This window comes from Pogona vitticeps, chromosome 2 (genome assembly GCF_051106095.1).
Source record: "Pogona vitticeps strain Pit_001003342236 chromosome 2, PviZW2.1, whole genome shotgun sequence".
NCBI lineage: Eukaryota > Metazoa > Chordata > Lepidosauria > Squamata > Agamidae > Pogona > Pogona vitticeps.
In genome coordinates, this window is record NC_135784.1 from 90,929,368 (window position 1) to 90,951,486 (window position 22,119).

The 22,119-nt window shown below is 39.9% G+C and overlaps 1 protein-coding gene across 4 annotated transcripts; it reads right to left on the reverse strand.

The window, feature by feature from the left end:
* Positions 1-140: 140 nt before the first annotated feature.
* On the reverse strand, positions 141-16,975 carry CNOT8 (CCR4-NOT transcription complex subunit 8). 4 transcript variants are annotated; one of them, XM_078385610.1, is made up of 8 exons: positions 16,833-16,966; positions 14,418-14,464; positions 10,558-10,741; positions 10,018-10,211; positions 2,845-3,006; positions 1,978-2,122; positions 1,355-1,465; positions 141-1,263 (listed from the first exon to the last, which is right to left on the reverse strand). In XM_078385610.1, exons 3-8 carry the CDS (start codon positions 10,672-10,674, stop codon positions 1,114-1,116), a joined length of 879 nt encoding a protein of 292 aa, XP_078241736.1. In that variant the 5' UTR covers positions 10,675-10,741; positions 14,418-14,464; positions 16,833-16,966; the 3' UTR covers positions 141-1,113. The 4 variants fall into 4 exon arrangements, with proteins under 4 accessions (XP_078241736.1, XP_020652614.1, XP_020652613.1 ...); XM_020796955.3 differs by lacking the exon at positions 16,833-16,966 and adding an exon at positions 16,477-16,707; XM_020796954.3 differs by lacking the exon at positions 14,418-14,464 and having other exon boundaries at positions 16,833-16,975.
* Between the last annotated feature and the right edge of the window lie 5,144 nt (positions 16,976-22,119).

The window sequence follows — 22,119 nt, forward strand, 5'->3', positions numbered from 1 at the left end:
GATGCACAAGTCCTACTTAAAATGCCACCATGGACACTGTTTTACTTTGTAAAACAGAACTAGTAGCCATTTTTCTTCTCAGTTCTTTAGATGAAAAACAATTTGTAAATACCCTTTGAGAAGTTTCAAAGTCAGTCTCATGCCTTAAGAAAATTCTTTATTTTACAAAATTAAGAACCAATTATATACACAAGCAATTAACAGCAGCTTGCAATACTTTACATAATGGACAGTTTAAACTTATTAAAATACCAACTGTCTGGATTTTGTGTCTCAAGTTTTTGGTTTTTAGGGATGTTACGAGACTTGCAAAACTATTAAATGTATTTTCTGCCTGTATCCATTTAACAAGTGGAGGCTTCTTTTGGAAGTAGTATAAAAGAGAAATCTAAAAGCTTTACTTAGCCCTTCAGTAGCAGGTAACACTTCTCATTTTATACACTTATTAGACATCCTGTTAACAAAAGGGTAAATTATTTCACTAAAAGTGAAACAATATTTGATCCAAATTATTATTGCAGTCTCAAGCATGCAGACAGCTTTATTCCAGTTCTACAGTAGTTAAGATGAAACTGATAAGATACATGGCCCAGCAATCTAAAAGGAGAAGCTAGCCCTAGTACTAGTCAAGACCATCATTATGGCTGCTACTATGTCAGATCTAAGGAGTTCATGCATTGTCTCCACCACCAGGGCTGAGTGGATCACTTTGCAGACGGACTTACACAAAAGATAAAACTAGCAGAGGGCTTAGGAACAAATCACCCTCACAGAGAGCAAAAGAAGTTTTAAAATCTTTTTTCAAAAGCTAGATCTGCAAGTGCATGAGAGAACCTTGTCCCTGCTAAAAGCTCTGAAATGATTACTTCTTGGATATTCAGTAAGGTTTAAAAGAAAAAGGAGGTATATACATTATAGTTTGTATCTGTTTTTTACATAGGGGCAAAATACTCTTACTGATCATTACTTGATTAGAATCTTCTAAGATTCAAAGTAAAGATGCCTTTTGCCTTCTGCAAAAAAACCCCCAGTTTTTCTGTCATGTGGTTGTAATGCATTTAAGGAGGTAGCTAACCTCCATGGACCCATTTCATATTGAATGGCACCTAGGCGTCACTGCTGCATGTTGTTGATAATTGCCAAAATACTCATTTTCTCTTGTGCTGTTTCTACATCTTCATTCTGTTTCTGAGCTACTCCTGTACCAAGACCGTACAGTCTCCCACAGTACTTCGCATCATCAATTGTATCTTCAAAGAATAACTGCAAAAAAGAAAACATATTATGCTGCTGGTTGCATCTTTGATCCAATATACCTTCTGGCATATACTGAAAATTAAACTGATCAATATACCTCTTTCATTCTGAAGAATGCCATCCCTGTGAGTAGGGAGTCAGACCCAGCTTGATGCTGCCGTCCAATCCGCTGCAAATCTAGCTGGTCAGCAACTTCCTGAAGGCCTCCCTACAATAAAATAAAAGTAAGAATGATAGAGATCAGAGCATTACTGGATTTTTTCAAATCATCAAATTCATGTTTACAAATTTTCAAATGTGTTAGCCACAGGATTCTTGTACATAAGCAATAGTTTGCCTATGTTCGTTCCATAGCAAAACGATAAGCATTGGCATAGAATTTTAGTTTTCCAGCAATACTGTGCAGTTCTTTCACCTAACTAGAGTGAAAGATGAAGTGCAAAGACCAGTCCCAAAAGAGATTACTATTCCATTGTCAACAAGCTTCAGAAACTTCTAGCGTGAAATTTAAGCTTATCACCCTGATTCGAGATAGAGTTCAGGTGCACATATACTTTCGCCATTAGTATCGCAGTGCAAAAAACGGACACACAGTGGCACTTATCCTGAGAATGTGTGACCTCAGTCAAATAAGAGGAGTCAAACACATTCTGACACGAAGGTAACTGACCTCACACACACTTTGTTCAGCAATGACAAGGTTAAAATTATATATTGTACCTTCAGGTTTTTGCAGCTCTTCATTAGGTATTTAACATCATATATAGATGGAAAGAAAAGATTCAAGATATGGAAGAACTCGTGCTCTTCTTCTGGAAGCCTTGAATCTGTCAGCAATTTCACCATATAACCAAAGTCATACCCACTGGTGGAGAAATGGGACAAAGGCAGGTTAATGGTGATTCCATTTATTGCCCCCCCACATACAATTTTAAACAGATTTTCAGTCTCAAATGATAGATGAACTGCTTCAATGGGAAGTCATCCCAGTTAGTTTGTGGATAAAGACCAAGGAAACAAAAAATAGTTTACTATAATAAAAAGTGCAAGCAAAATGCTCTACTGCTAATGAAATGTGTGAAAAAAATGGGAGAAAAAAATCATTTTTATTAAATGGAAAATGGAAAACCACTTGGAGTTGGGCTTCAAATACTTCCTCTGATCAGTAAGCAGCTGGAGACCTTTTAATTACGTAAATCAAAATAATTCATACAGCTACCATTTATAGGACAGATGAGAACTAAAGCAATATATATTTTTCTGATTTATATAAATACAACCTCAGTTTTCTACTCCTTTACCTAGTTCATTTTGGGTAGTTTTTTCCTCCTTGCAGGGCTCCTAAAGCTAGGAATTGCTTCATAATCACATGTTCAGGAATGGATTTTCTGATGGCCTCTAGATACAGTGATAATTTCTCTGGCTAAATTTCCATTTGTTACAACATATTGTTAAATGCAAAGGAACTCCGGCAGAAATCAGAAGTTAGCAAAATTACTGTAATAATGCTTTTTAAATAATCTATAGCAAAGTGTTATGCACATGAATACAACAGCGTACTTAAAAGTGACAGAATATTCAACCAACCTGTGGAATGAAAGCCACTTGACATTGTCACAGAGCACTACACCAGAGGTCATAAGTAGTTCTGCAAAATGTAGAGTATCAATTCCTTCCTCCTCGTGCTTCTGAAACTGCAATCCAGAGCTTGCAAGAAGATCTATGGAATCCTGAGAATACATATCTTCCCTAATGAAGATGTGGGGAAAAATTACACATCTTAACTGGACTAAAATTCAAGATAAGAACTATTTCAGTTGAGGGGGAGGCTGCCTCTTTTGACACCTCCCAAGGTCAGGATTGTGTCCTTTTCTGCTGTCATCAGTTTTTCTGCTTGGTCCTTCTGTAGCATTATAGTAGGAATATCCTATGCCTTCCCTTTAGTCATCATTCAGAGATAAGAGCCATCCTGCCCACTCAGCATTAAAACAGGGTTGCCACTGATATTTTATTTTTCATTTCTCCAACTTTCCCTGACCACCATTCAAATATAACCACGTTAAAATATGTCCTGTTGCATTAATGCAAGTCTGAATGAAATGTTCCACTACTACACAAGTCTCAACTGTAAATATATTTGTCAAAGACTTAATATCAGCTTCTTTCAACATTAGCTGGAGCAATGTTTTGCAACTGCACCAAAAATTACACCAAGATACAAACTTCAAGTAAACTCTTAATGCTAACAAATTACGTAACTTTTTTGTTATTGTTTTAAATATGAACTAAAATTATATAAACATTCTAAAATGATTTCTCTGAAGTCACATTACGAAACAAAATTTTGAAACTGCAGTACAGTGGGGTCTCTACTTAAGAACTTAATCCGTATTGGAAGGTGGTTCTCAAGTTGAAAAGTTCTTACATTGAATCTGCATTTCCCATAGGAATGCATTGAAAACCATTTAATCCGTATCTGCTCTTTTCCGTCCATAGAAACTACAGTGGAACCTCTACTTCAGAACTTAATCCATTTTGGAATGGTGTTCTGAAGTTGAAACGTTCTTAAGTTGAAGCAAAATTTCCCATAGGAATGGACTGAAAACCAATTAATCCGTTCTGGCTGTTTTTGTTGTTGTTGTTGTTGTTGTTGTTGTTGTTGTTGTTATGTAGAGGTGTGTTCGTACATTGAAGCTGGTTAATACGTACTCTACCACTAGGGGGAGAAATTTTTTTAACCTAAGATGACCTAAGGTTAAAAAAAGAGCAGGAAAGGTTTTCTTTCCTGTTCTTATCTTGGATTTCTGTTCTCAAGTAGAAGCAAAATTTAGCAAATGGAGCTGTTCTTAAGTTGGATTGTTCTTTAGTAGGGACGTTCTTAAGTAGAGACCCCACTGTAATAAGTTAGAGATTAGAATATAAGTAATCTTATATTCGTGTCCAACTCTTCGTGACCCCATGGACCAGAGCACGCCAGGCCCTCCTATCTTCCACTGCCTCCCGGAGTTGGGTCAGATTCATGTTGGTTGCTTCGGTGACACTGTCCAACCATCTCATCCTCTGTCGTCCCCTTCTCCTCTTGCCTTCACACTTTCCCAACATTAAGGTCTTTTCCAGGGAATCCTCTCTTCTCATGAGATGGCCAAAGTATTGGAGCTTCAGCTTCAGGATCTATCCTTCCAGTGAGCACTCAGGTTTGATTTCCTTTAGAATTGATAGGTTTGTTCCCCTTGCAGTCCAGGGGACTCTCAAGAGCCTCCTCCAGCACCACAATTCAAAGGCATCAATTCTTCGGCGGTCAGCTTTCTTTATGGTCCAGCTCTCACTTCCATACATCACTACAGTAAAAACCATAGCTGTGACTATTCGGACTTTTGTTGACAAGGTGATGTCTCTGCTTTTTAAGATGCTGTCAAGGTTTGTCATCGCTTTCCTCCCAAGAAGCAGGCGTCTTTTAATTTCGTGGCTGCAGTGATCATGGAGCCCAAGAAGGTAAAATCTGTCACTGCCTCCATATCTTCCCCTTCTATTTGCCAGGACGTGATGGGACCAGTGGCCATGATCTTAGCTTTTTTGATGTTGAGGTTAAGACCGTTTTTTGCACTCTCCTCTTTCACCCTCATTACAAGGTTCTTTAGCTCCTCCTCACTTTGTGCCATCAGAGTGGTATCATCTGCATATCGGAGGTTGTTGATATTTCTTCCGGCAATCTTAATTCCGGCTTGGGATTCCTCCAGTCCAGCCTTCCGCATGATGTATTCTGCATATAAATTAAATAAGCCGGGGGACAATATACAGCCTTGTTGTACTCCTTTCCCAGTTTTGAACCAATCAGTTGTTCCATATCCAGTTCTAACTGTTGCTTCCTGTCTCACATACAGGTTTCTCAGGAGATGGATAAGGTGGTCAGGCATGCCCATTTCTTTAAGGACTTTCCATAGTTTGCTGGGGTCCACACAATCAAAGGCTTTTGCATAATCAATGAAGCAGAAGTAGATGTTTTTCTGGAACTCTCTGGCTTTCTCCATAATCCAGCGCATGTTAGCAATTTGGTCTCAAGTTCCTCTGCCCCTTCGGAATCCCGCTTGTACTTCTGGGAGTTCTCGGTCCACATATTGCTGAAGCCTACCTTGTAGGATTTTGAGCATAACCTTGCTAGCATGTGAAATGAGTGCAATTGTGCGGTAGTTGGAGCATTCTTTGGCACTTCCCTTCTTTGGGATTGGGGTGTAAACTGATCTTTTCCAGTCCTCTGGCCACTGTTGAGTTTGACTGTTTAGTTGACTAAACGAACAATGAATCTGTTTTTAAAGAATAAATATTTAAGATATAAAACTATCACTTCTACAGTTTTCGCTTTTTATTTTGTAACTCTTAGTATCTCATCAATTGTTTCCTCTTCCATTTTGGCTTCTCAGTCTTTTTAGCATTTTCAAGATGTTTAATTTGTCCCTCAAGTTTCTTCTTTCTTGTTGCTTATGGTGTTTAGCCTCCAAGTGCTCTGTGTAGTGTGCATGAGCATTCCTGACTGATGGCAACAGATTCATATCAATTACAACAGATGCAGGTCCTCCACAGTTTAAGACAGCATAGTAAATCTGACATTGAAGACAGGTTCCTTCATGCAAGTTCTCAATTAACATTGATATATTAACTGAGAATCCACTTTCAACAGAAGCATTACCATGCGACAGGATAAGGCAAATTTTGACAACAGTCCACAGGTCTGAGAAACTTTTGTTGGACATCAAAATACCACTGTAAAACGTATCCAGTTCAACTTCATCATTTTGTTTTGCAACACACATTTCCCCCAAAATAAGACAAGGTCTTATATTAATTTTTGCTCCAAAAATGCATTAGGGCTTATTTTCAGAGGATGTTTTTATTTTATTTTTTTCATGTACAATCTACTTTTTTTTTCAAATACAGTAATGTCATCTTGTGGTTGCTGCACAATGGTGGAGGGCAGGGTTTCCCTTAATTAGGCATTATTTTTGGGGTAGGGCTTATATTATGAGCATCTTGAAAAATCATACTAGGGTTTATTTTCAGGTTAGGTCTAATTTTGGGGGAAACGGTATGCTTGGAATTGAGCCTTGAACTCATCGTGGGCAGCTGTGGTTAAAGTAGTGTACTGTTGCTTTGATTTTTCTGCTACTGTGTCATCAATCTGATTTATTGCATGTAGAGCTTCAAGAACAGCTCCTATTCTGGTGATTCCAAGTTTTGGCTTGTATAAAATGATAACAGGATATAATGCTGATAGGCCACGTACCATCTTGGACTTCAAAGGACTTCTCTCAATCAACTTTTCAACAACAGCTACTACAACACTCTAGGCCAGGGATGTCCAACTTTTCACCTTCCCTGGGCCACATTAGAAGATGAAAATTTGGTGGGCTGCAGGGGAGGGCAGCCCTAGCTGTCCTCCGCAGCCCCGCTCCAAGCGCGCTTACTGGCAGCTGCGATCTCAGACAGCGGAGGCTGCCAGCTTCGACTCAGGTGGCTTTATGGGGCCGGGAGGGGGTCCACCTATTGATGGGGACGGTGCAATGCAGTCACACAGTCCCCTTCTCCCCTCCCCTCCTGCCCCTTCCTTCCTTCCCCCTCTCCCCCCTACCGTTGTGACCTGCCCCGGCCGTATTCCAGCCGCAAGCACCGGCAGTGTAACTTGAAACTTTGGAATTTCTTTTAAAATACAAAATTGCACTGGGCTGCATTATAAGCCGACCTGGGCCGCATGCGGCCCACGGGCTGCAGGTTGGACAAGCCTGCTCTAGGCAAAACTCAGGCACTTGACAGCCACACAGTTTAGTTTCTTTCAACATCTCCTTTGCTGCAAAGCCAGTGTCAAACTTGCTTCTGTCAAGCAAGTTCTCAGACAATTTCATGTCAATTGTTAACAACTGGTAACTAGCTTTTCCGATTTTATGCAATGACTCATTAGCTTCTTGATTAGCTTGCAAAGTTCCTCATGCAAAAAAAGTGCCAATAGTTTTTGGGTTTGAAATTTTTGTAGAAATGGCTCACAGTCTCCAGCAATCACGCTTTCACATAAGCCATTTTGCACTTCATGAGTGGATCTTGCATTGCAGCTTTTATACAAATTAGAGGTTTACTGCGGGGGAATTGTGCTTCTTCCACATACTTCTTGATGTTGTCAAAAACAGTCTATCAAGGCACTAAACATTCTCCAACCACCTAGTGGAGTAAAACTTCGGGAGAAATAGTGTGCTTCCAATCATAGCAGTGTATGATGCCCTACTAGCTGGAGAATCTTTGGACAGATAATACACGTTGCACAAGACTGAATTCAGGTCCCATTTCACTGCTTGCAATCCTGTTTTAAAAGACCCACGTACAATATGAAGGGTACAAGTTCCAAAGTCAATCAGCTCTTTTCCTTCTCCTTTACAGTCATGGTTGGTTTTAATTTCTTCTTTTATTTTTTTTTATTTTTTTTTTTAAGAAAAAGGTGATTTACATTTGGCCTATCCATAGATACTTGTAATAATTTTGCAACTGATTGAAGAAGACATGCCTTCCTGGAACTTCTGAAGGTCTTCAGCAGTAGCAGTTTGAAGAAAAACACTGGTTAGATACCATGCAAAAACTTTATGACAATAAACCACTAAATCCATCTGTCCCTTTCGAACCACCTTATTCAAAGCTGCATCAAAAATGTCTGGCATTGTTTCAGCTATTTCTGTAAAAGATCAGAGAAAGCAACAACATACATTGCTTTTGTTTTTCCAAGATGAAACTGTTGAGCTATCTGGGTATCTGAGAATATTTGCTTGAATAACTCACTGAAGTTGTTTCAAAAGTTAAATGACATTTTCTTCATCACCAGTTGCAAAGCCCACAGGCACTCTGCTGTCCTAACACAGTCCTTGATTACATAGGCAGCCATACTAGTTTGTGTGGTGGGTAATTATTTGCCATTTTCATCACTCTGATCACGTTTTCCAGTTTTCGCGCGGGCTGTCTCTTTATCCTCTTTGGTTTTACGATCTGAACTTATACTTGGCTTTGAACTGAAGCATATTGCAATGGACTGCTGACTTGATTTAATTTCCAGGTTCTTCTGATGTAATGGTCCTTGTGCATGAGGTTTTGTAGCACACTTTACAATAACCTTTGCATTTGTCTCCAGCAACTGCTGATAATCATGGAACAAAGTCAGAATGAAGTGGCAGGTCAAAAATCCAGCCACTGCATATTAAAAACTGTCTTCTTAAAAGCCATCTTCAAATGTGGTTTCAGATACAACTGTACACAGAACCACCTGCCTGACACCAAGATGTTAGCAAATTTGCTTTCTGACAAGTAGGAACTTTCCAAAGCTTGGAAAGTTTCACTTTCTGGTTCCAGAAAGTATAATGAGCAGATCAGCAGCAAGAAAGGATGTGGAATTCAAATGCTTGCAGATCATTTCTACAATCTAGAGAAGCAGACAACCCTCATTTGCAACCTTTATGCATGGGAGAAGTCAGGGAAGAGGGTGAGAGAGCTGGTACTCTGTAAACTCCAGCAAGAACAAGGAATCACATTTGAAAATTTTACTTTGAATGGTGCAGCGTAGAAAGTGCTAGTTGACTAAAATCCAACAGCGGCAAAAATTATTTGCAATTCTGTGCTAGGTTTAGCCGAAGACAAAACATCCATTCATAAACAAGTATGACCCAAAAACATGCTTATCTTCATATGTAAGTTAAATGGAGTACTAACAGGTAGGGATGAAAACAGTTGGATGTTTAAAGTTTGTATCTTGCTAAACGCTTTAATTAGTCTTGCTTTGTAAATGCCACAGGCAGACCTTGGAAATCGTGCAGGGACACAGCTCAACAAACACATTAGGCTGGTTGCTGGGGGTGGAGCTGAGAAAAAGATGGAACTGGGAAAGGACATCATTAAGTTTTACTTGGTATTCTGCTACTTCTCTATTCTAATTGCAACAAGAGCAGATCATGCTCTTGCAGCAGCAGGTCAAAAATCTACAACTTGAATATATTTTAATCACAATTTCCCTGACTGCAGACCATTTTCCATTTCCCTGACTTTCCAGAAAGTGGCAGCCCTGAAAAGGAAGGGCTGCGTTTTCTGTATTGTCGAGCTGGGGAAAGAGCAAGACTGAGAGAAAGGCCAGTAGGTTTGATAGGGAACTCTGCATCTACGTCTGGTCTGTAGGCAAGCACTTTTATATTGCTGGCTGAAACTGTCACTCAACCAAATAATTCAACTAGTAGAGATGGTTAAATTTTGGCACATCAGATGTCTTGAACAACTTCTAGAAAACCCAGCCTGTACTACCAATGATAAAGGACTATGGGAAATTATAGTTCAAAACATCTGGAGTGCGGAAGGCTCAGCATCCTTGACCTAGTAGCTTCTACTGATGGTTTACCACATAACTGTTCGTTGTTGTTCTGGAAAAAACAGGACACATGTATTTAACTTGCAAATAATATATTTGTAACTTGCTACACAAGTACCTCTCATTATAAACTAGTTCCTACTAACTTTTTTAAAACACAAAGCTGTATCTAGTGCCACTGTACTATTATTTAGCATCTATTCTCTCTAAAGATCATTAACCCCCTTTTTTAATGTCAGACTGACCTGAAAATTTCTTAATACTGGGCTGGAAGGTTTCTGAGTACAACCCTGTCAGCATCACAAGTTACTCTTGTTTCTGTTTTGCAACAGCCTTTTTGTAGCAGAAAACAGAAATTGTTCCCCAATTCTGAGACTTACGTAAGGTTGAACTTGAAGTTAAACTGCCAGGTGTTGATTCCAGCAGGATATTCTCCTTTCTCATTTGTGAAGGTCAGGCCTAACTGGATAATTTTCAGGAGATCAACATTACACCGTAGCAGTTGATACTGATAATCTATAGAGCTGCGAAATTCACCTATGGGTCGAACAACAACTCCAGGAAACTCTGTATCCTAGGAAGGAAAGGGAAAAGTTCAAGCCAGTTTGTCAGTAAAAGTGAAATGTGGTTACTGTACCAAAGTAAATCAGGTTTTTCTGAGCTTGCAGAGGCAGAGCAAAGGAAATAGAAGAGCAGAAGTGAAAGTACACAGAGCTCCACCAGCACAGTTCTAATAATATTTCTTATTATCAACGTTAAGGAAATAATACTATCATCCATGTTAAAAGGCACTGGCAGAGACATCCCTAAAACATTCCGTGTCTAACATCAGAATGATGCATTTAAAGCAAACGCACTCACTTATGTAGAATACAATCTTAGATTCAGAAGGGAAAAGGAACTACAAAGTACATGTTTACCATGGCAATGTAACTGTAACTGAGAACAATTTCTCGAATTTTCCTCATCTCTTCTTCCAGATTGTTTGCCCATACTTCACAGATCACTTGACTATTTTCTGCAAGTGCTGCTGGCATCCTGAAACAATCGAAGGACACTCACAAAGACAAAGAGTAAGCTCCAACGCGTCAAAGCTAAACCACCCTGGAAAAAATAAATATGACATAGTTTTCAACAAAACTTATTCTCAAAAAAGAGGACTTTAAAAACATTAAAATGTAGCTCAAAAGTTAGATTGGCAGCATTTGACCAATAAGGAACTGATTACTGTTCCAGCAGTCTTTAAAAGAATGGCAGAGAGCTAGGCTTGTTTGCTTTCTTCTATTGTCAGCCAGAGGAAAAAAAATACACACTCCTCAGCACATCATTATTGAGGACTTCCACATTTTTAAGAGCAAAATAATTGTTTCTACCTTATTTAAAAATCAATCAGATTCTACACTATTGCTCTATTAACTATGTCTTCACAGCAAGTAATACATTGATCAAAATTCAATAAATTGAAGTTCATCTGATCAGGACACAGGAAGATGTCCTGAGAACAGTATAGCGGTGAAGAACAAGAGGAACACTTCAAATTCCATGTAAAAAACCCAGAATATTTAATTCAACAGAACAAAGGAGAAAAAGAAAAGCTGAATGTGGTTCGTAATATCACCCAATATTAGAGCAGATAAAAAATAAATTTTAAAATGGAATTCTAAAAATTTAAATTGGATTAAAATAAATTGTTAAAGTGGTTTTCAGTTTTACATGACAATGCTTCTAATTTAAAATCTGTTAGCTCAACAGATCAATGCAATAGGGGCTTACAATTTCTAATTCTGTATTATGGGACAATGTATTCATCCTTTTTAAAATTTTTATAAATAGGGTCCAGTAGTTCTTGAACTTAGATCTCAAATTTATTTTAGCTCCACAGATGTTATTATAGATTAGTAAGGTTATCATCTTCCAGGATATCCAAGGATAAAGTACTCAGACATGGTTTATCAGTCCCTCCTCCTGGTTGTGCTCTAGATCAGTGGTCCCCGACCTTTTTAACTCCACAGGCCAGTTGGGGAAAGCAGGGCACCCACATGCGCGAAGGAGCACACACGCGCATGCGTGGAGCAGGGGCGCTTGCATGGGCACCGTGCATGTGCAAAGGGTGAGGGCACTTGTGCACTTGCACAGAGGTGGAGGCCGTGCATGTGTGTGCACTTGCACACATGTGTGATGGGGCTTGCGGGGGGGCAGGAGTCCGTGCGGGGGGTGGGAAATGTGTCTCCACGGCCCAGTCCGGCCCACACACAGGTGATCTTAGGGGCCTCCCTCCTTGGAGGCATAGTGAGAAGTCAAACTCAATTCTCCAACCCACACTTCTCTGTCAAAAATACCATAATACAATATCAATTGTTTTTATCCAATAATAGCAACATCAAGATTTGGAGCAGCTAACATAAAGTCTTCTATAGTACATAGTGCAGAGCAGAGTACACTGACATGGGTGTGGTGTTGCTTATTATTTCCATACTTGCAAAGGACTGTGTTAATGCAGAAACCCCATTTTCTGAGGTTCACTTCATTCCTGCCAGCTCCAGCAAAGATAGGAATGCTACCAAAGTTGTTGGACTGGCACATGTGCAGCTAAATTCTTATAATAGACATTATGGCTTTCACTGAACAACTTTATTCCCCTAAAGCCAGGACAGTTCACCTAAACAAGCAGTTCTAGAAAAGGTAGTTGCGATCCTCTGTGCTAGCATATCAAGCCAAAATAAAAGAAAAATTAAAGACAAAAATGTTGTGACACCTTAAAGACTAACTGCTATACTTTGAAATATAGCAGTTAGTCTTTAAGATGTCACAAAATTTTTGTAATCCCTTAGCATTGTTTCCTGTTATGACAGACTGATAGTTTCTTGCACCAAGACAACATCTCAGGGATACAAGATGCTTCTTGCTCAAATACGTGGCTGAATTAATCGCTTGGCGACTTGACTATCCTGGGTGAATGCTGTAGACATCACATGCTGTCTACACAATCTGCCGGACATTGCTGAGAGTTCAGATGCACATTAGCATAAATGCAACAATTTAATAGGTGCTGGAAAAACCTTAGGTTCCTAGGGACAATGCTGAAACTCTGAAATGCAAGATGCATTTCTGCATCCGGTAGGTGTGGCCATCTTCATGAAAGCACACAGGACAGGAGAGGTATTTATTACTTGTGTGTTACAATGTACAAGGTGAAACAGTTTGTACTTCTTTTAATGTTGAGTGTGTTCTCAATTTTCTCTGAACAAAACAAATTTATGTTAATTAATAAATACATTACTATTTATTAAATAAAATATACAAAAAAATTACAAATATTTGAATATCCCCCAACATTTCTATTTTCCCCCAATCCCCTCTCCAAAAAACTCCCAGGTTTTCTCCATTAAAAATTTCTAGAAATGGTATGCCTCTAGCAATAACGGTGTTCCGTGTCTAGTCACACTGGCCACGTGATCACTGAAACTGCCTTCAGACAAACGCTGGCTCTATGGCTTGGAAACGGGGATCAGCACCACGCCCTAGAGTCAGACATGACTGGACTAAACGTCAAGGGGAACCTTTACTTTTACCTAGCAATAACCAAGAACCAGTGTGCTGCAATGGATGGAGTTATAGACTCAAGACTTAGCAGACTTCGATTCAAATCCTTACTTGGCCATGAAAACTCACAAGGGAGAGATGAGCTAATAAACCCACTCCTTAAATATCTCACATACCTTGAAAAGTCTATTAGGGTCTTCTAAGTTAAATGAGACTTTACATACCAGGAAAAGCTACAGTGGTTGGGATTTTCTAGTTCAGAAAGACAGTATGAGAGACTCGTAGAGGACATATATCCATGGTTACAAATAATGGTTCTTTCTGTGCTTTTGGCTGCACATATAGAAATTTCACTCTACTAAAAAATGGCAAAAATCTGTTGCTAAAGAAATGGACAAGACAGCTCTGGATTATAACACTGATAGAAAAATGAACACACACAAACACAAAAAGTCTTGGTGCCTGAATAATCATGATTTTTCAAAAAGAGCAGGAATGGACAAGAATGGAGGAACTGGAGGCCAATTTTCCACCCTGGAAGCTACTATGGACTGCACCAAGCTCTGAATTTCCATGGGGTATTGGCACTTCAAGTTTCTAGGATGCTACTTGCCTCTTTTTTTTTTTTTTAATTGAAGCCTTTCTGGAAAACGGGGGACCTAACTTTATAGTGAAACTGCTTCTCCTGGATGCTTCAAGAGCAGAAAATACCAAAAAAATAAAATAAAAAAAAATAAAAAAAAAAATAAAAAAAAACCAAACTAAAAAAAACCACCCCATGAGCTGCAAAAATTACACTACAGAGCAGTATGAAGACCACATACGTACTTACGTAGGATATGGAGTTTTGTATGTGCTTCTATATTTGAGGCAACATTTTATTCATTCATTCAACTTTTATACTACCCATCAGGCTACAAAACCACTCACACCATGTTATTTAGGTCCAACTTTAAGCAGTTCAACATTTACTAGTGTCTTAGGCAAGGAATAATCGCCTAACCACAGATTATAGTGTTAAATTTATACAGCTTTTGTCTAATATTGATAATATAATGCCTGTAAGATTCAAAAATACTTTGAGGAAAGAAAAGAATTTTGTTTTAGGCCTATTTCATGCTAGCAGCTACAATGTTTTTGTTTTGTTTGTTTTTTGTTTTAGTTAAATAATATTTGTATGGTGATGGTGGATGTCCTATAGCATGGTAAGAAAATCATTCAAATATTAATTACTAACCAGTTGAATTCTAGACAGGTCACCTTCTAATTCCTTCGCATATACTTCTGTGCATTGGTAAAGAAAATAAACATTCATCTTCTGATATAATTACAACAGCAGTCTGAAAGTTTTTCAAAATAAACCACAGGGTTTTTGCAAAGTACAACATGGGCCTTCTGAAAATCCATGAATTACGGTTATAGCAGGCAAGGGTACACTGGGGGTGACTGAAATTCTATTATTAAATAGAATCTAAGTAATTTCAATCCAATTCACCCTGATATTGGGACATCCTTGATCTTGAACTGAAAGTGCCACCTACTGGGGATCTCTGACCTATTCAAGTTCCTGGAAATAAAGAAAATTGTCTTCTAGTCTTCCGATTGCCCGCTCCCTCCCAAACATATGATTAACCTCCGTCCTTACACTTCACAGCACAAGTCAGCAATTCCCAATACAGTATTTGATCATCCAGATGTTTTTGGACTTCTAGTATTGGATCTCCAGACCATTAACCATGATAACCACATCTGGAGCAGCAAAGGTTCAGAACCACTGGCACAGGGTGCAGCATTCTGCAACTCTATATTTAAACTTATGCTTGTATAAAATTAAGATATTTATACTTTTGAGGTGTAAGAATTGCTAAAATAGTTCACTTATAAAAATCCTCTGCAGTTTATTTTGTGAGTCTGAATTATGCTCTTTATATTATAACACTACAATGTTTTAATTTAATCAGTATATTTCGATTTTCCTAAAAAATTCAATACCCCAAAAAGCATACATCTACATCCATTACGATAAAGATTATTCTTTTTTTCTGTCGCTTTACAACCTTTCTTACAAATGCTTTAACCTGCCCATTGTTTAAGTACACCAATTTCAATCTCAAATATTAATATATATAAACAGCTCATAGGACAAGTTGGAGTCTGTTAAATTCGCCCTTCTAGAGAACCTATTTCCCTAATATGATGTAAACAAAATTTATTTAAATCACAACTCAAGAATCTGATGTAATCATTTGATTTTCTTTTAAAAGTGCACTCATGGTTTCTATTTTTATATGTGTTTTAAAGCACACATTTTACATTCTCCTTGTCCATACTGATTTCACTTCCAGTAATACCCTTATTCATTGATTTCCCCTCCCCCCTTTGTTTGAAAAAGCATAATTTCAGACACTAGAAGCAATAATGATTAGATTACTAGAAGTGGAGTCCATCTGTCTCCATCTGTAATGTGAAAATATGCTGAGCTTCCTAGAATTTTCAGCTTTTATCATGCTGACAAATCCAGTTTGAGAACAGCCACTTTTTCTTATGGCATCTATTAGTCTGAGTACCTGGAGGCAGAAAGTTTAACTAAAATAATAATGCAAAAAAAGTGAAACCCCATAAAAGGTTAGACTCCACTCCAAGAATCACTTTTACAAAAGACTGTACTTATTTTTTAAAAAATTGTAATTCCTAGTCTATGAAGCTGTTGAGCAATTCCAAGTTTTAAATTAAAAATATCATCAGTTTTTTTTAAGTAACTGTATCCGAACCCTCAAAATTCAACTTTAAATAAAAATCTGATTTGAATTTTTAAAATCTGCTTGTAAACTATTTTTGTCCACCCCAATATCCACTTTACTCACGAAAGAGCCCGGTGGGGGGGGGGAGGCAAAACTTCCCCAAATTTGTTTTGGAGCCAGACAGATCCACCGACGTACTCTCCCTGCTGTTGCCCAGGGCAACCCACTTTCCCCCAAAAACCAGCCCTCCCGCCCAGCCACGAGTCCCGATGCAGAATGCAGCTCCTTCCTACGCGAACACGAATCTCTTCCCATCCCCTCCCGCCCTTCATCCCACACAAGACACGGGTCCAACCAGAGAAACAAGGCAGGCCGCTTCCGATTCCTCTCCGAGACCGCGGAAGGGACCGGCGGGGAGCGGCCTCTCTGTTCCACCCTCCCCCCGGGCGGCTCTCTTCAGCGACGCCGGGGGCGCCCGTTGCCCTGCGGGACCCTCCAGGTCTGAACGCACCCCTCGGGGCCCGGGCCTCGCCTCCATACGGTCCCCCCCCTTACCCCCGTGGGGCCCCAGGCCGGTGAAGGAGCCGTTGCTCGGAAATGCCTTTCTCCTTCAAGGATCACATTTCTCCCTCTGAAACAAGGGGGGAACCAATCTGAAGGCTAAGGGAGAGAGAGACCCAACGAGGTCTCAGGGGAAACCCCTCGGGCGGCCACCGCGCTCCGGCGGGAAAAAAAGAGCGGAAGAGGCCAGGCCGCGCTTCAAATTGAAAAAAAGAAAAGAAAAAACACCAAGGCAACCCCTCGCAAGCCAGGAAATCCGGCCTCCCAACAATAGAGCTGCCCCGCCCCTTCCGAGGGTCCACCCCCCCCTCCAGGCTTCCCGCCCAGGCCTGTGTGTGGCTTCCCCTCACCCAGACGCGCGGGAGGCACCGAGAAGCCGCTCTCGCCCGTTTCTTCTTTGGCGCCGCCTTCGCCGCCGCCGCCTCCTCCTCTCCTAGTTGGGAGGGCGCTCTAGGCTACCCCTGCTCCATCTCTCGGTGGTTTGAGGCGGACGTTTGTTGTTGTTGTTTTCCTTCTCCCCCTCTCCCACGCTCCTCTCGCTCGCATGCGCTCAAAAGGAGCTTCCACCCCCCCAAAACACGCAAACACACAACCAGTCTCCTCAAGCAGGAAACTCTGGGCACCGGAACAACAGAAGCACATCCGGTGGCGCGTGCGTTCAGTCGGAAGGAGGCGGGGCTTCGAGGGCATGATTTAGGGCTGAGTACCGTTGTTTAGTCGTTAAGTCGTGTCCGACTCTTCATGACCCCATGGACCACAGCACGCCAGGCCCTCCTGTCTTCCACTGCCTCCCGGAGTTGTGTCAAATTCATTCTGGTAGCTTCGATGACAATGTCTGACCATCTCATCCTCTGTCGTCCCCTTCTCCTCCTGCCTTCACACTTTCCTAACATCAGCATCCTTTCCATGGAGTCTTCTCTTCTCATGAGATGCCCAAAGTATTGGAGCCTCAGCTTCAGGATCTGTCCTTCGAGTGAGCACTCAGGGTTGATTTCCTTTAGAATGGATAGGTTTGTTCTCCTTGCAGTCCATGGGGACTCTCAAGAGCCACCTTCAGCACCACAATTCAAAGGCATCAATTCTTCGGCGGTCAGCTTTCTTTATGGTCCAGCTCTCACTTCCATATGTCGCTACTGGAAAAACCATAGCTTTGATTAGACAGACCTTTGTCTCTGCTTTTTAAGATACTGTCTAGGTTTGACATAACTTTCCTCCCAAGAAGCAGGTGTCTTTTAATTTCGTGGCTGCTGTCACCATCTGCAGTGATCATGGAGCCCAAGAATGTAAAATCTGTCACTGCCTCCATATCTTCCCCTTCTATTTACCAGGAGGTGATTGGGCCAATGGCCATGATCTTAGTTTTTTTTTTATGTCGAGTTTCAGACCATTTTTGTGCTCTCCTCTTTCACCCTCATTATGAGGTTCTTTAAGTCCTCCTCACTTTCTGCCATCAGAGTGGTATCATCTGCATATCTGAGACTGCTGATATTTCTTCCGGCAACCTTAATTCCAGCTTGGGATTCCTCCAGTCCTGCCTTTCGCATGATGTATTCTGCATATAAGTTAAATAAGCAGGGAGACAGTATACAGCCTTGTCGTTCTCCTTTCCCAATTTTGAACCAATCCGTTGTTCCATATCCAGTTCTAACTGTTGCTTCCTGTCCCACATATAGATTTTTCAGGAGATAGACAAGGTGGTCAGGCCCTCCCATTTCTTTAAGGACTTCCATAGTTTGTTGTGGTCCACACACTCAAAGGCTTTTGTGTAGTCAATGAAGCAGAAGTAGATGTTTCCCTGGAACTCTCTGGCTTTCTCCATAATCCAGCGCATGTTAGCAATTTGGTCTCTAGTTCCTCTGCCCCTTTGAAATCCAGCTTGTACTTCTGGGAGTTCTCGGACCACATACTGTTGAAGCCTACCTTGGAGGATTTTTAGCATAACCTTGCTGGTGTGTGAAATGAGTGCAATTGTACAGCAGTTGGAGGATTCTTTGGTGCTGCCCTTCTTCGAGTTTTCCAAACTTGCTGGCCTGTTGAGTGTAGCACCTTAACGGCATCTTTTAAGATTTTAAATAGTTCAACTGGAATGCCATCACCTCCACTGGCCTTGTTGTTAGCCATACTTTCTAAGCATGACTTCAATCTCCAGGAAGTCTGGCTCAAGGTCTGCAACCACACTATCTGGGTTGTCTGGGATATCCAAATCTTTCTGATATAATTCCTCTGTGTATTCTTGCCATCTCTTCTTGATGTCTTCTGCATCTGTAAGGTCCCTACCATTTTTATTTATTTATTTATTTTATATCCCGCCTATCTGGTTGGTTATTTTTGCCCTTTATCACGTCCATCTTTGCACAAAATGTTCCTTTAATATGTCCAATTTTCTTGAACAGAATTCTGGTTTTTCTCTTTCTATTATTTTCCTCAATATCTTTGCACTCGTCATTAAGAAGGCCCTCTTGTCTCCCCTTTCTATTCTTTGGAAGTCAGCATTCAATTTTCTGTATATTTCCTATCTCCCTTGCATTTTGTCTCCCTTCTCTTCTCTGCTATTTGTAAGGCCCTTCTCTTTTCTGCTATTTGTAAGGCTTCGTTAGATAGCCACTTTGCTTTCTTGCATTTCCTTTTCGTTGGGATGTTTTTTGTTGCTGCCCCCAGTGGTTTTTCCTACTTTCTTCAGTTTGAGCTTGAATTTAAGCTTGATGATGAGAGCCACAATCAACTCCAGGTCTTGTTTTTGCTGACTGTATATAGACTATAGAGCTTCTCCATCTTTGGCTGCAGAGAATATAACCAATTTGATTTCGCTATTGCCCATCTGGTGATGTCCATGTGTAGAGTCACCTCTTGTGTTGTTGGAAAAGAGTGTTTGTGATGACCAACTTGTTCTCTTGGCAAAACTCTATTAGCCTTTGCCCTGCTTCATTTTCAATTACCTGTTGTTCCTTTTTTTCTCTTGACTCCCTACTTCAGCATTACAATCCCTATAATGAGAAGAACATCTTTCTTTGGTGTCAGTTCTAGAAGGTGTTGTAAGTCTTCATAGAATTGGTCAATTTCAGCCTCTTCAGCATTGGAGGTTGGTGCATAAACTTGGATGACTGTGATTAATTCTTGTCTATGGCACCAGAAAATGTTGTTCTGCTTGAAATTGGAAGTAAATAACTAGGTGTAAAATCCTTACCTTAAATATACAAACACAAAACCCTTACCCTATGCATGAAGGGTCAAAATTCTACTTTGGGAATAAACAATGTATTTTTCAATAAATAGGCATAGAATATGCCCCAAGTGAATTGGCATGGGATTTGTCATTGTCAGTCATACTGTGCTTCCTAGTGATTCTTTGTGTAAATGTGATGCTAAGGGTGAAGTACCTTTGGCCCTCAAGGTGTTGTTGGATTCTCAGCTTCCATTGCCCTAATCATTGTCTGGTAACTCATCTGAGAATTATTGCCTGTTTATTTTTATCGATTCATTTGATGGTTGTTTATTGATGTAGTGTTTGGCTTTTATTATATTTTGATTTGTTTTATTTTACATTTACGTCACTCTGGATGTAAACCACCCAGAGTGGTGCTTATTACTAATCGGTGCAGTAAAGGAATTTAATAAATAAACAATAAATTAGTTTTTTAAAACACAATTATGTTTTCAATCAAGGACACTTAGACCTTAACCTGAATTTCAAAATGTGATGCCTCAGACCAGATTTTGACATGAGGCTCTCTTCTGCTTAAGCCAATGATTCACCCTGCTTAAATCTTGAGTAAACCAAACTACAGTGTCATCCTTTAATATATGTACATATATGACATTTGTTTAGCAGGTCTTCAAGTAGAATCTCTGTCTGACAGGTCTGAGCAAATCCACTTGTATCACAGGACTTGGCTGTAGTACAATGGACTTTGTAGTGTGTTCTGGGCAGAAGCTAGAGGCATGTAAATATGAGAAGCTGTTGGTTGGTTTCCACTGTGAGGTATATTGGGAACTAGATTTGTCTTCCTCAACAGTTATATATATATATATGCATACTAGTGCCACTGCCATGGGGACATATATGGCCCCACAGCATGCCAGCATCTTGACTGCTTAACTTAAAACAATGCTTTCTCTACTCCTATCCCCAGAAGCCTCCTGTACCCAAAATATATCAATAACGCCTTTATTATCTGTTATCTTTATGGAAATAAATGCATTAATGAGGCCATACCAGCAATTCTATAACTTTAAGGACAGTAGTTCAGGCAGTATCTGTCACACATGCCCAACCACCTTGGGTCCTTTTAAGGAGACAGGCATGTCAGCAAACACGGGTTCGAAAACACGTGTAAGCCTGGAGAGAGAGCAATCAGGAGTTTGCACATGCTAAAATGGGCTGAGTGAGTCCAATCTCAGCTAGCCATGATACAACACTCCTTCTCACAGGTCTGCCCACATAAGAACACCCTGGTACTCTCAGATATTATTATGAAAAGGTCAAGTGGGCTTTGTAGTCCTTAGACTTAACTTGCACCACTGACAGGACTCTAAGTAAGCTAGGCCGAGGCAGCACTCTCAGATGACCCTATGACAAGTGTACTGTTCAGAAAACCAAATGAGTTTTATACTCTTTATTTTATTAAAGAATAAGCATGTTACTAAGTATCAAAGCCAAATTAAACCAAAGCAAATAAACTAGCATTGTGCTGGTAAGTTACAAAGATGTAGTGAGGCAAAGAAAACATGAAAAATAGAAAAGTGTTCAAAAACCTTACAAAAACACAAAAAGCTATTAAAAGGAATAAAAATAGTTCCAGTCCAGGAAATCATTAGTAAAAACAAAATAATCCAAGTAGGTTATAAAAAGGCTATAGTCCTCAGTGATCCTGTAGAACAAGAATCCTGTACTAAAAAGAAAGATTCAGTAAAAGTCCCATTATCCTTAGAAAAGTCAAATCCAGTAAATGTACCATAGTCCTTACAAAATTACAAAAGCATAGTCCATATGGAGTATTCCAAGAAAAGAAGTCCATAAAGAATATTCCATAGAACAGTCCATAGAAAATAGTCCATGCATAGTCCTTAGGGAAAAAGCCTATAGGTAATCCATAGGTAATCCAGTATAGTAAGGGTTAGTCCCATGTGTCACGAATGACTGAAGGATCGGTCTTGAAAGACAATGTCCATAGGGAAAAAGTTCCTTTTTCAAGAGTAACTGGCAAGGGCTTATCGCACCTTCCCACGATGTCATCCAATCAGAGTTCGTTACTAGGCAAACAGTCCTGTTGCATCACATGACTTCTTTCCCAACCACACCAGATGTTATTTGGGTTTCCTGTGGTTTCGCATAAAGTCACAACAATTCCCATCTAATCACACAGAGTCCTTTCTCAGGCTTTCAGAATAACATTCTCTCTGCTCGCCTAGAAAACAACCTGTCAGCATAGTAAAGATACTTTATACAAAGAAACAAGATGGAACCTCTCTGGCTCATTTCTTAATTACAAAACCCATATGCCTTAAAAGATTTTAACTCAAAAACCCATCTCATCACAAGGCATGGTAAAAATATTTTAAATAAATTAAATAAATGAATGAGAAGTGTCAGTGACCTTTCATGGCTACTGTTTGACCATCATCAGGCAAGATTTCTTG